A 12,477-nucleotide genomic window follows, 5' to 3' on the forward strand; every position below is an offset into this window, starting at 1 on the left:
ACACTCCAGTACAGTCGGGGGCGGTATCGCACCGATTTCATTGTATATTAGCCGCCAAGAAAAGATCGAAGAAGAAGAAACCCGCGTGGGCTAAGCTAGGTAGCTGTTGCATTGTCCCATCTCAGCTAATATGTCAGCAACCATGTCTTCAGTTCAGCATCTCAGAGAGTTTATCAGAGAGCGACTAACTGCTGCTGCTCAAGAAATCTTCACAGAGGTTGAAAAAACCATCATTTGCTACGAGGAAGAGCTCGATGCTCAGCGCAGGATGATGGGGATCGACTGGAAACCACAAATTAAACTACACAGAGTCGGTTCGGAGCTGCAGAGACAAAGTTCTGGTAGGTCTGGATAAAGGTGCTGATGTTTTCACATCAGACAGAGATCCGTCAGCGGCGATAGTTGCTGCAGCTCCAGCTGCTGCTGAACTGAGCTGAACAGGAACTCTTTTAGCTGCTAGCTCTGATGCTACAGAGGCTAGCACAACCGTGTTTATGAGTCATTCGTAAATATCTCCAGTTATTAGTGCTGGATATGTGGAATACAACGTGTAAGTTCTTCATTTATAAACTCATACGTGATTTTGCAAATCAGAGCAGTGGAGAGTATTCCACATGCCACAGGAACTGATTTAGCTGCTAGCTCTGATGCTACAGAGGTTGATAGCTTTGTAGCTCAGGACAAAATATTGCAGCACAAACAGAAAATTTGTTTACCTGTATCTAAAAACCAGATGGAATTCATTGAAGTCTCATGACTAAATATATTATTCCAAGTATTATCAGTGCTGTAAGTTCTTTAAAAGCTCATACGTGATTTTGTAAAACCTAAAAAAAAAATTGCATTCTGCTCACACACCTCCAGGTGTGAAGGTAATTAGAAGGACAGGAGACGAAGGATGAACTGTTGTTTTTTTTTTAATAGGGGCACAGAACAAACGTATATAAAAAAAAGTGCAATATTTCATTGTTTCTTATAATAATTGAGCCACAGAGCCCTTTGCAAAGATTGCACAGTCCTAATCTAGGAGAGTAAAGCTGTACTCTTGTCTCAATCCAGCTGAAGTGAAAAATGCAAAACCCTCGAAACTGTTGAATAGAATATTAATAAGTTTTAATGTGTATTTTTTGTTAACTTGGAAATATGGCAATGTTCACAGAGCCAGTGTGTTGGTTGCAAAAGAGAGGAAAAAAAATAAGTTTTTAATAGTAAAGTATTGAATTAATTGTTTTTTACTCTGCTGAACTGTATGATTAAATCACATTTTGCTCTGTATCCAACAAGGTGGCATTACACATAGCTGCGTAAACCTTTCAGAATTTGGTGCGAACAGGTGATTATGAGCTGAAAGAGGGCTGTACGTTCAGCTTTGGAAGCAAATACTAACAAGCAAATGATTTCGTACTGGAAGCCATCTGGAAAACTGGCCTATGTGCCACGTCAGCTGAGGGTAAATGCAAAGAGAAGTGGCAGTCATCTGTGAACAAGTCTCTTCCAATGGCTTTAGAAACGTCTCCAGCAAGATGTCAGGCGTTTCTCATTGTTACTGAACTGGAGCATAAAGATATTAATGCTACGTAGGACACAGGACGCAGAGAACTGCATGGACACTGTGGTGATTGGCCAGACTCAGTGACCGCTAAACAGCCAACTGAAACTATACCTGTAGAGGTTGAGAGACAATCCATGAGTTCCACCCCTGCTCCTGTGGTTCATAGTGTGGTCAGTGATCCTCCAGTCATTGGTTCACTGTTGGCCATTGACAACTTGGGTCCTGCGGGGACTCCAGTCAAACACACTGGCTTCAGCATGGGGCAAAACCCAAAAATTACCGTAGTTCGACTCCTGCGCATTCGGAGTGTTGGGTGACAGCTGGGACTCGCAGGCACTGGGCATCTCCTGGGAAGCCTTACAGTGCCATCGGTCCACAAAACTGCTGTAGCGTTTTGGATTCCCACAATTTTCCTCCTTGAGCTGCAGATTGTCGATGGCTCTTTTAAATGTTTGCTCTCTTTTAAACAAATCTTCTATTGTAAATCATTTGATTTTTGATGCTAAACTGGATTGCTTGTTTTTCACAGAAACTTGGTTGGCTGCATCAGGTGTGCTCACTGAGACATTCGCTCGGTTTGAAATTTTCTTTTTATGCTCAAGTGGCAGTAGAGGTGGTGGTACTGCTTCAATATTTAATAATTCACTGAGTGCTGAAGAGATTTCATTTGAGCAGTACCCTTCGTTTGATCATCATGTCTTTGTTTTTAAATCTACTGAATGTTGTTTTTACCTGTGGAAACACTGGACAGTTTCGCTGCAGGGACAATTTTGCTTCATGGAAGGGTGTAAGATGCAGCCTGAGTATTGGGACCGGGCCAGGGAGACCTGGAGATGTTTTGACCCACACCACCATCCCCCTCAGTGTGCGGTGTTGAGATAACATCATCCAGCCTCATCTCTCACCCTTCTAGTTATTAATCTAAATCCACAGTCGGATCAGTAATGAATAGGTTTTCAGTATTTTCTTGGATCCACTTCCTTTTGAACATCAACACATCTTATTAAATAATAGGCTCTTCTCTTTCTTCTTTTGAACAGTAATTTATTGAAACAAGTTTCTATGTCTAATCACATTTATAATCCAGAGAACCAGAATGCTATGTTTTACTGATTAATGTTACTACACAGTCTGATCAACTTTAAAAAGTGAGGTTACAAGTAAAATTTAAAAAATAGTTTTAACGTAGGATGAGTTCTTCACTGTATGAATGTCCTAAAATTAAACATTTAATTGTTAAAAATAAATGAGTATGAAACTGTACTTCTGGATTAAAATCTTTTGAACATTTTTGCCACAGCCGTAATGTAGTGTGGAGGACACTTTACCTGCTTTTCTGTTGAACTCTACAAACTAATTTTAGATTAACTGTATGATCCCTACATACTAGAATCTGCAGGAAAAACCAGGTTGACCCATTAAATAGTCCATTAAATTATATTAATGATGTCATGCTTTGTTCCCACAGACCTCCAACAGCCAAGTGTCTCCAATGAAGAAGAAGCTTCTGCCATCCAACAAGTCTGGAGCCTGGCAAGTGGGTCCAGTCAGGACCAGAAAGAAGCAGAACACCAGTGGACTGAAGAGGAACAGATGGAACCAGAACCAAAATGGATTAAAAAAGAAGAGGAGGAACCAGAACCTGCACTGTTCAAATATGAGGAAATAGAATATCCACTAATGTATGTAAGAAAAGAGGAGCTAGATTCTTCAGTGCTTCAACATGAACAACAGCCACCAGAACATTTACCAACTGGACAGGACCAGAAGGACCTCTGCAGCAGTCAGGAGGGAGAGCAGCTTGTCCAGAAGCAGTTTGTTGCTTTGATTGAGACTTCTACTCTTCAGGAAGATGATATGAGTGAAGAAGAGACAAGAACAGAGCAGCTTTCCCTTCATGTCTCTCCAGTGGTTGAGAGCAAAGATCAGGAAGGAAGCAGCTGCTCTGTGTCAGAGAGTCAGTCTGATACTGGAACAAAGAAAAAGCCTTTCAAATGTGACATTTGTGGGAGATGTTACACACAACAGTGTAACTTGAAAGTCCATCACAGAACTCACACTGGTGAGAAACCTTATTCATGTGAAACATGCGGAAAAAGTTTCTCTCTAAGTTATGTTTTAAATCGTCACAAGACGATTCATACAGGTGAAAGGCCTTTTTCATGTCAGTCATGTGGAAAGAGTTTCTGTCAAATTAGTATTTTAAATCGTCACAAGGCGATTCATACAAGTGAGAAGCCTTTTTCTTGCCAAACATGTGGGAGAAGATTCAATCGTAGGGATAATTTGACCATGCACATGAAAACTCATACAGGTCGGGGGCAGCTTTGAAGCGAGACTTGTGAAAACAGTAGCTTTGAAATTTATTAGTTATTCTCTTTAGAACCCCGCCGGGTGAGATGTGTTTTCCACTTAAAATATGGTGGAGAAAGTGTTATTTTATTATAGTGAACTGAATTTACACAAATACACAAAAGTGACAATTGGACATTTAACTCGCAAAGATTTTCTGCGGTAAATATTTAACAATTTCTTGGATTGTTTTCACTTTGCAAAACACTTTCGATCCTCACCTACTTTTGGATGCCCATTAATGGATTTTTTTACTATTATTATTGTGGAGCATATCTATATTCAGGGTTTCCTTCAGAATAGTTGCTAAGCCTGGTGGTCGGTGTGCTGAGGCGGTTCACTGGCGGTCCACCTTGTTTTTGTATTAAAAGATGTTAAGGTGACAGGAAATTTAGAAATATCACTCTGTAATTATACGTTACGGAAAAACATTGCCAGTGAAACACTACTCAAACCCACATCTAGTCTTAAAAACAACAAATCAAAATATACAATTAAAATGAATATCAATTATTTGCACTTTTGTTTAAGCCAAATTAAGTCAGCAGCTCCATCAGGCCCCCAAGGCTTCAGGGGCCCCATAAATGCTAATATTTTAACACAGACAACAGATACATGAATGTAACACTTATTTATTGAGGTGATCAATGCTGCTAAATTTGATTCAATTTCAGCATACATAAATTAAAAGATTTTAAATTGTTTAACATTTAAATGTAAGATTTTAAGGAGCTGGCAAGTTTGCTTTGTTAAAGTTCAAAGAAAAATATTCATTGTTAGATTATTTTGTTACCATAGCTACACTCCGATGTTGTGAGTTTAAGTTTGAGCTCTGTTTGTTTACAAATACAAGTTAGTAAACTGCAATTATAACTGATTGTTTTTAGTTTGGACACTCCCCTTCTGTCAGATTAAATCCAACACATTTGTTAGAGGTGCTGATGTTTTTAGCAACAAAAGGGGCCCCTAAATCAAATTCTGCTCAAGGCCTCATGCAGCCTTGGACCGGCCCTGCATGACGAGGTAATCTGCTGCACTATGCAGAGATGAGCAGCAAATGGGAGATTTAATTCAATGTTGCTAATGTGACTTCAGTAGCTCTTTCATTTCGTGTCTGTTGAGTTTTTAATAAGCGTCACAGAGACTATTCTGGTTGGTCGAGTTTATGGGACGAGTTTCTCATATCTCCACGCACATTAACTCTAAGAGGACAATGCATTTGATACGGTTTGATGCATTGTGTAACCGGAAAAATACTAAAAATAATAATATAGTATAAAATCAGCGTGATTCGTTACAGCCAGAGCGTGAAAGCTCCTCATCGAGCTGAACCCGCATCATCAGGTTAGCGCTAGTTTATTAACCAATACACCGGCCAGCCAGGAACACATGGATAAACTGCATCAGCGCAGGGAGAGCCGGGTGCTGGGCAGCGTGTTGAGATGGAAAATCCACACAAAATTCTTTGTTCACAAATATAAATCACTGTCACCGCTCGCTCAACGCACCTCTGAAAGCGTGACTACAAGTTATTCCTGCAGTTCACATAGAGTTGCAACCAGAGCTAACCAGAGTGGTGTTTAAAGTCCTACCTTGATCATAAACTCTGGAAAGAATCATAATTCCTCACAGCGGGTTGATGTAAATATCCATACAGCTCAGCCTGTGCCCAGTTTGAGTGAAAGGAGGTGCGCAGGATCTGCACTGAGGTAAACTTAAACCAGCTACTGCAGCGCATGAGGCAACGCGCAGATGAGCCGGCGGTGTGATTGGTCCAGCTTTAAATGCATAAACTGTAAACCTATCTTCTATAAACATATCTTTTAGGAATAAATCTGCTCCACCAGTGAAGCGCTCAGAGCAACATAGATGCTTGCAATCCGGCTTAAAAAAAAAAGTTTTTTTATTTTAATTTCCTAAAAACATAAACAAGAAAGGCTTAGCCTGGCGGTGGCGCTAGTAAAGGATGACAGGCCGCCAGGCATATAATACTCTGGGGGAAACCCTGTATCTACAAAAAAAAAATCATTTAAAATGTATGTGCTGCTTGGATGTATCAAACAACTTAAGAGCTCTGAGAGCTCTGCAAAATACAGTGATTTTAGAGATGCTTTTAGCTTTTTATCTATTGGAATAACTTTATGTGATTTGTGGCGAATGTATAATTTTTACTAGGGATGTGCTGATCAGGTTTTTTCCTACCGATACCGATCACCCATGAGGGCCGATTCACCGATACCGATCACATAATTATTATTATTTTTATTTTTTTTTTTTAATCATAAACCCTACCGGTTACATTATGTGGAAAAAGGAACCATGAATTCACCTTAATTTAGACAAAAACTTGTTTTTAATAACTTTTTTCAAGAAGAAAACTAAACAAAACAGGCATTGTGCAAATTGTACTGCTATTGATAATACTATCTTTAACAGACTGATAACATATGAAGGCTCTGAAGAGGCTAAATAATACAAAGAGCCAAAATAAAACCTCTCAACATTGCCAAGAAGTTCAAGTATAAAACTTAACATTCAAAGGCAAAAACAGGATCCATTACAATAAACAATCCTGAGTTACTGAATGAAAACTTCCTGATAGCATGGCGGCTAGCTGATTACTGCTAGCTCTGATTGGCTGTTTCTGACTGAGCGGAGTAATTATGCAGATCAGGGAGGAGATCGATTATTTTTTTTAGAGATCTGTCTCATGTTAGGACAGCGAAAGTTTTAATACGTATGTAAAATTTATTTTTTTAAGTTAGATGCTGTAGCTTTAAGCAGGTTCGGTGTGAGAGTCACTACCAGGTGGAGCAGAAGCGAAGCTCCGTCTGTCAAATATTACTACCTGTAGCGTAGCAGCGGTTCAACAGCGAGAGCAGAACCAGCGTCTTACATCGCAGCTCGAAGACTTAAATAATTCTGACCGTCATGCTAATCCGGGTGAGTGTTTGTAGCTGTGCGCTGCTTTACCTGCTATCTGATCCTCCGTATGTCTTTTTTACTGCAGTGAGCCTCGATATAGCCAAACTCCGTTAAGTATGGCATTGTTTTTATGTCGTATTAGCTTTGTTGTGTTGATGCATTTTGACGTGCTTCAATTTTCCGCCGCAACACGCAAACTTCCCCATTCACTCAGTGCGTTATAGTTCCACATCGCTTAGGATTTGTTGCTGCGCGTTTGCGCAGAGTGAAGGAAAGAGGAGACCAGCTGCACAGGAAGGCTGCGAAATGAGATGATCGGTATCGGCAACAAGAGCCAATGATCGCCAATCACCGATCATGCACTTTTTCACGAAAATCGGCCCGATTATGATCGGTGACCGATCGATCGGCACACCTCTCATTTTTACATACTTGGTTAGTGTATTTTATTACTTTTTTCATAAATGATATGAACTACTTTTTGTCTGGAAATAAAGACATGAATTAATATGGAGTTCTTTTTTTCCCTGTTTAGCGCCTGTCTTCTAAGAATTTAAAGGATGTGTGAGGATAGGAATATATAAAGACATAATGGTCATTTAGATAGGTAGGACCTATCTAAATGACATTTTATGTCTAATACTTAGGAAAAATAATGATAAAAGTGAAGGATGTAGAGAGGAAGAAAATGTAAAACATGCATTGATGAATTGTAAAACTTAAGCTTGAAAGAGAGATTGACAAGAATGTTTAGGAGGACAGGAATGGAGTCTTAAAGGAATATTGGGAAATGAAGGAAACATAGAGATCTATTTACAAATTAAGGAAAGTATTTATCTTCAGAATACAAAATGTAAAAAACAGAATTTAATGGATGTCATGTTGCTTCACACTCGTGTACAGTAGGTGGCGGAGTAGCTTAAAGTTGCTAAAGATCCGCCATAATAGAAAGGAAGAAGAAGAAGCCTGCATATGCTAAGCTAGATAGCTGCTGCATTGTCCCATCTCAGCTAATATTTCAGCAACCATGTCTTCAGTTCAGCATCTCAGAGAGTTTATCAGAGAGAGGCTAACTGCTGCTGCTCAAGAAATCTTCACAGAGGTTGAAAAAACCATCATTTGCTACGAGGAAGAGCTCGATGCTCAGCGCAGAATGATGGGGATCGACTGGAAACCACAAATTAAGCTACACAGAGTCGGTTCGGAGCTGCAGAGACAAAGTTCTGGTAGGTCTGGATAAAGGTGCTGATGTTTTCACAACAGACGGAGATCCGTCAGCGGCGATAGTTGCTGCAGCTCCAGCTGCTGCTAAACGGGGCTGAACAGGAACTGATTTAACTGCTAGCTCGGATGCTACAGAGGCTAATAGTTTTGTAGCTCAGGACAAAATATTGCAGCACAAACAGAAGATCATTCAAGCCCCAGGACTAAATATATTATTCCAAGTGTTGGAAATTATCGAATATAATGTGCAAATTCTTCATTTATAAGCTTGTACGAGATTTTGTAAATCCAAAAAAAAATAATTGCATGCTGTTCGTCCCCAGACCTCCAGGTCTGAATACCGCAGTGAAGGTTATTAGGAAGGGAAGACGCAGGATGAGCTGTGTTGTTTTTTTTTTTGTTTTTTTTTTTAAATGGGGGCACAGAACAAACGTATGAGACTAAAAACGTGCAATATTTCATTGTTTCTTATAATAATTGAGCCACAGAGCCCTTTGCAAAGATTGCACAGTCCTGATCTAGGAGAGTAAAGCTGTACTCTTGTCTCAATCCAGCTGAAGTGAAAAATGCAAAACCCTCGAAACTGTTAAATTGAATATTAATAAGTTTTACTGTGTATTTTTTGTCAACTTGGAAATATGGCAATGTTCACTGAGCCAGTGTGTCTGTTGCAAAAGAAAAAAAAATAAGTTTTTAAAAATAAAGTATGGAATTAATTGTTTTTCACTCTGCTGAACTGTATGATTAAATCACATTTTGCTCTGTATTCAACAAGGTGGCATTACACATAGCTGCGTAAACCTTTCAGAATTTGGTGCGAACAGGTGATTATGAGCTGAAAGAGGGCTGTACGTTCAGCTTTGGAAGCAAATACTAACAAGCAAATGATTTCGTACTGGAAGCCATCTGGAAAACTGGACTATGTGCCACGTCAGCTGAGGGTAAATGCAAAGAGAAGTGGCAGTCATCTGTGAACAAGTCTCTTCCAATGGCTTTAGAAACGTCTCCAGCAAGATGCCAGGCGTTTCTCACTGTTTCAGAAAGTTACTGAACTGGAGCATAAAAATATTAATGCTACGTAGGACACAGGACGCGGAGAACTGCATGGACACCGTGGTGATTGGCCGGACTCAGACAGTGACAGCTGCACAGCCAACTGAAACTATACCTGTAGAGGTTGAGAGACAATCCATGAGTCCACCCCTGCTCCTGTGGTTCACAGTGTGGTCAGTGATCCTCCAGTCACTGGTTCACTGTCGGCCATTGACAACTTGGGGGGGACTCCAGTCAAACACACTGACTTCAGCATGGGGCAAGACTTGAGCAGAAGACCCAAAGCAGGAGTAAAAGCTCTGCTGCTCGAGTGCTAAACACGACCAGAAGAGAGGCTCACATCACATCTGTTTTAAAATCATTGCATTGGCTCCTCGTATGTCTCAGGATTGATTTTAAGAATATTTTTCTGTTTTTTTAAAACGTCTTAATGGTCTTGGACCATCTTATCTTGCTGAACTGCTATTACCTTATGAACCCCTGCAGACCCTCTGACTCCGGACTATTAACAGTTCTCAGAGTCAGAACACACAGTTAGGGTGAGGCTTCTTTCCTGTATTGTGGAACGGTCTGCCAGAGAACCTGAGGGCTCCAGAAAACGTTGCTGTCTTTAAGAGCAGGCTCAAGACACATCTTTTTAATTGTATTTCCTGAACTGAATCATTTCTGCTTAGTCTGTGCATTTTCAATGCAGTTTTTTTTCCATGTGAGGTTGGGGTGGGTAATTGTTTGCTTTTTTTATTGATCTGTATAGCACTTTGAGCTGCTTTTAGTATGAAAGGTGCTTTATAAATCAAATTGATTGATTGGAATTATAACAAAACACATTTGAACAGTCAAATATCTCCAGCAATGACTTTGGAAAGCAAAAATACCTATAATGTACATTTAAAGTCTATTTTTGGTTGTAGTTGTACTTTTTAGGCGCACAAATACCTAAATGGTGACCAGTCCCGCCATTTTGGATGGCAAAGTTAGAACACATAGGGACGAATTGTCCCAATTCTCAAATTATGCACACTTGTAATCTACACACTCGAACCCTTATGTGCTCTTCGACTGAGTTCACACTGCATAGCGGGGTGTAAGGTGAAGCCTGAGTATTGGGACCGGGTCAGGGAGACCTGGAGATGTTTTGACCTGCAGCACCATGTCTCTCAATGTGTGGTGTTGAGATAAACTCATCCAGCCTCATCTCTCACATTTCTAGTTACTAATTTGAATGCACAGTCGGAGCAGTAATTAATAGGTTTACATTTCAGGCAAGTCTTTCCAGTATTTTCTTGGATCCACTTCCTTTTGGACATCAACATGTCTGCCTTATTAAATAATAGGTTCTTCTCTTTCTTCTTTTGAACAGTATTTTAGTGAAAAAAGTCTCTGTCTCTTCACATTTATAATCCAGGCAACCAGAATGCCATGTTTTACTGATTGAAGTTTCTACACAGTCTGATCAACTTTAAAAAGTGAGGTTACAAGTAAAATTAAAAACATATTGTCTTATGGTAAGACGATTTCTTTACTGTATAAATGTCCTAGAATTAAACATTTAGTTGTAAAAAAATTTATATGAAACTGCACTTGTCGATTAAAATCTTTAGAACATGTTTGTCGCAACTGTAATTATTATGGAGGACACTTTACCTGCTTTTCAGTTAAACTCTACAAACTAATTTTAGATGAACCACATGATGCCTACAGACCAGAATCTCCAGAAAAAACAAGGCGGATTATTGAGATAGTCATCAATTAAGTTGTATTAATGACGTCGTCCTTTTTTCCCACAGACCTCCAACAGCCAAGTGTCTCCAATGAGGAAAAACCTTCTGCCATCCATCAAGTCTGGAGCCTGGCAAGTAGGTCCAGTCAGGACCAGAAAGAAGGAGAACATCAGTGGACTGAAGAGGAACAGATGGAACCAGGAACAAAATGGATTAAAAAAGAAGAGGAGGAACCAGAACCTACACTGTTCAAACATGAGGAAATAGAATATCCACTAACATATGTAAAAAAAGAGGAGCTAGATTCTTCAGTGCTTCAACATGAACAGCAGCCACCAGAACATTTACCAACTGGACAGGACCAGAAGGACCTCTGCAGCAGTCAGGAGGGAGAGCAGCTTGTCCAGAAGCAGTTTGTTGCTTTGATTGAGACTTCTACTCTTCAGGAAGATGATATGAGTGAAGAAGAGACAAGAACAGAGCAGCTTTCCCTTCATGTCTCTCCAGTGGTTGAGAGCAAAGATCAGGAAGGAAGCAGCTGCTCTGTGTCAGAGAGTCAGTCTGATACTGGCACAAAGAAAAGACCTTTCAAATGTGACATTTGTGGGAGATGTTACACAAAACAATGGAAATTGAAAAACCATTACAGAACCCACACTGTTGAGAAACCTTTTTCATGTGAAACATGCGGAAAAAGTTTCTCTGTAAGTTATGTTTTAAATCGTCACAAGACGATTCATACAGGCGAGAGGCCTTTTTCGTGCCAGTTATGTGGAAAGGGATTCTCTCAAAAAGGTAATTTAATGGACCACAAAAGAACTCATACGGGTGAGAAGCCTTTTTCATGTCAGTCATGCGGAAAGAGTTTCTGTCAAAAGAGTATTTTAAATCGTCACAAGACGATTCATACAGGTGAGAAGCCTTTTTCATGCGAGTCATGTGGAAAGAGTTTCTGTCAAATTAGTATTTTAAATCGTCACAAGGCGATTCATACAAGTGAGAAGCCTTTTTCTTGCCAAAGATGTGGGAGAAGATTCAATCGTAGGGATAATTTGACCATGCACATGAAAACTCATACAGGTCGGGGGCAGCTTTGAAGCGAGACTTGTGAAAACAGTAGCTTTGAAATTTATTAGTTATTCTCTTTAGAACCCACATGGGTGAGATGTGTTTTCTACATGAAATATGGTGGGGAAAGTGTTTTATTATAGTAAACTGAATTTCCACAAAACACAAATACACAAAAGTGACAATTGGACATTTAACTCACACAGATTCACTGTAGTAAATATTTAACAATTTCTTGGATTGTTTTCACTTAGCAAAACACATTACACCCTCGTCTATTCTTGTATGCCTATTAATGGATTTTTTTATTATTATTATTGCAGATCATATCTATAAAAAAAAAATTTAAATGTATGTGCTGCTTGGATGTATCAAACAACTTAAGAACTCTGAAAACTGCAACACACAGTGATTTTAGAGATGCTTTTAGCTTTTTTATATAACTGAATAATTGCGATTTGTGGCAGATGTGTGATTTTTACATACTTGATGATTAGTGTATTTTATTTAGTTATTTTTTATAAATGATATGGATTACTTTTTGTCTGGAAATAAAGACATGAATTAATATGGAGTTCTTTT

The 12,477-nt window shown here is 39.4% G+C and overlaps 1 protein-coding gene across 3 annotated transcripts; it reads left to right on the forward strand.

Moving 5' to 3' along the window:
• Positions 1–58: 58 nt before the first annotated feature.
• LOC106907990 (uncharacterized) lies at positions 59–12,463 on the forward strand. 3 transcript variants are annotated; one of them, XM_088014406.1, is made up of 3 exons: positions 59–341; positions 3,021–3,873; positions 11,411–12,463. In XM_088014406.1, the coding sequence occupies exons 1-3, from the start codon at positions 131–133 to the stop codon at positions 11,922–11,924; spliced, it is 1,578 nt and encodes a 525-aa protein (XP_087870532.1). In that variant the 5' UTR covers positions 59–130; the 3' UTR covers positions 11,925–12,463. The 3 variants fall into 3 exon arrangements, with proteins under 3 accessions (XP_087870532.1, XP_014829399.2, XP_087870531.1); XM_014973913.2 differs by lacking the exon at positions 11,411–12,463 and having other exon boundaries at positions 3,021–7,339; XM_088014405.1 differs by lacking the exons at positions 59–341; positions 3,021–3,873 and adding an exon at positions 7,743–8,055 and having other exon boundaries at positions 10,894–12,463.
• Positions 12,464–12,477: the final 14 nt, after the last annotated feature.

The sequence above is a fragment of the Poecilia mexicana genome, unplaced genomic scaffold, assembly GCF_051168715.1.
Source record: "Poecilia mexicana isolate PSO_F unplaced genomic scaffold, ASM5116871v1 scaffold_17, whole genome shotgun sequence".
Classification (NCBI taxonomy): Eukaryota; Metazoa; Chordata; class Actinopteri; order Cyprinodontiformes; family Poeciliidae; genus Poecilia; species Poecilia mexicana.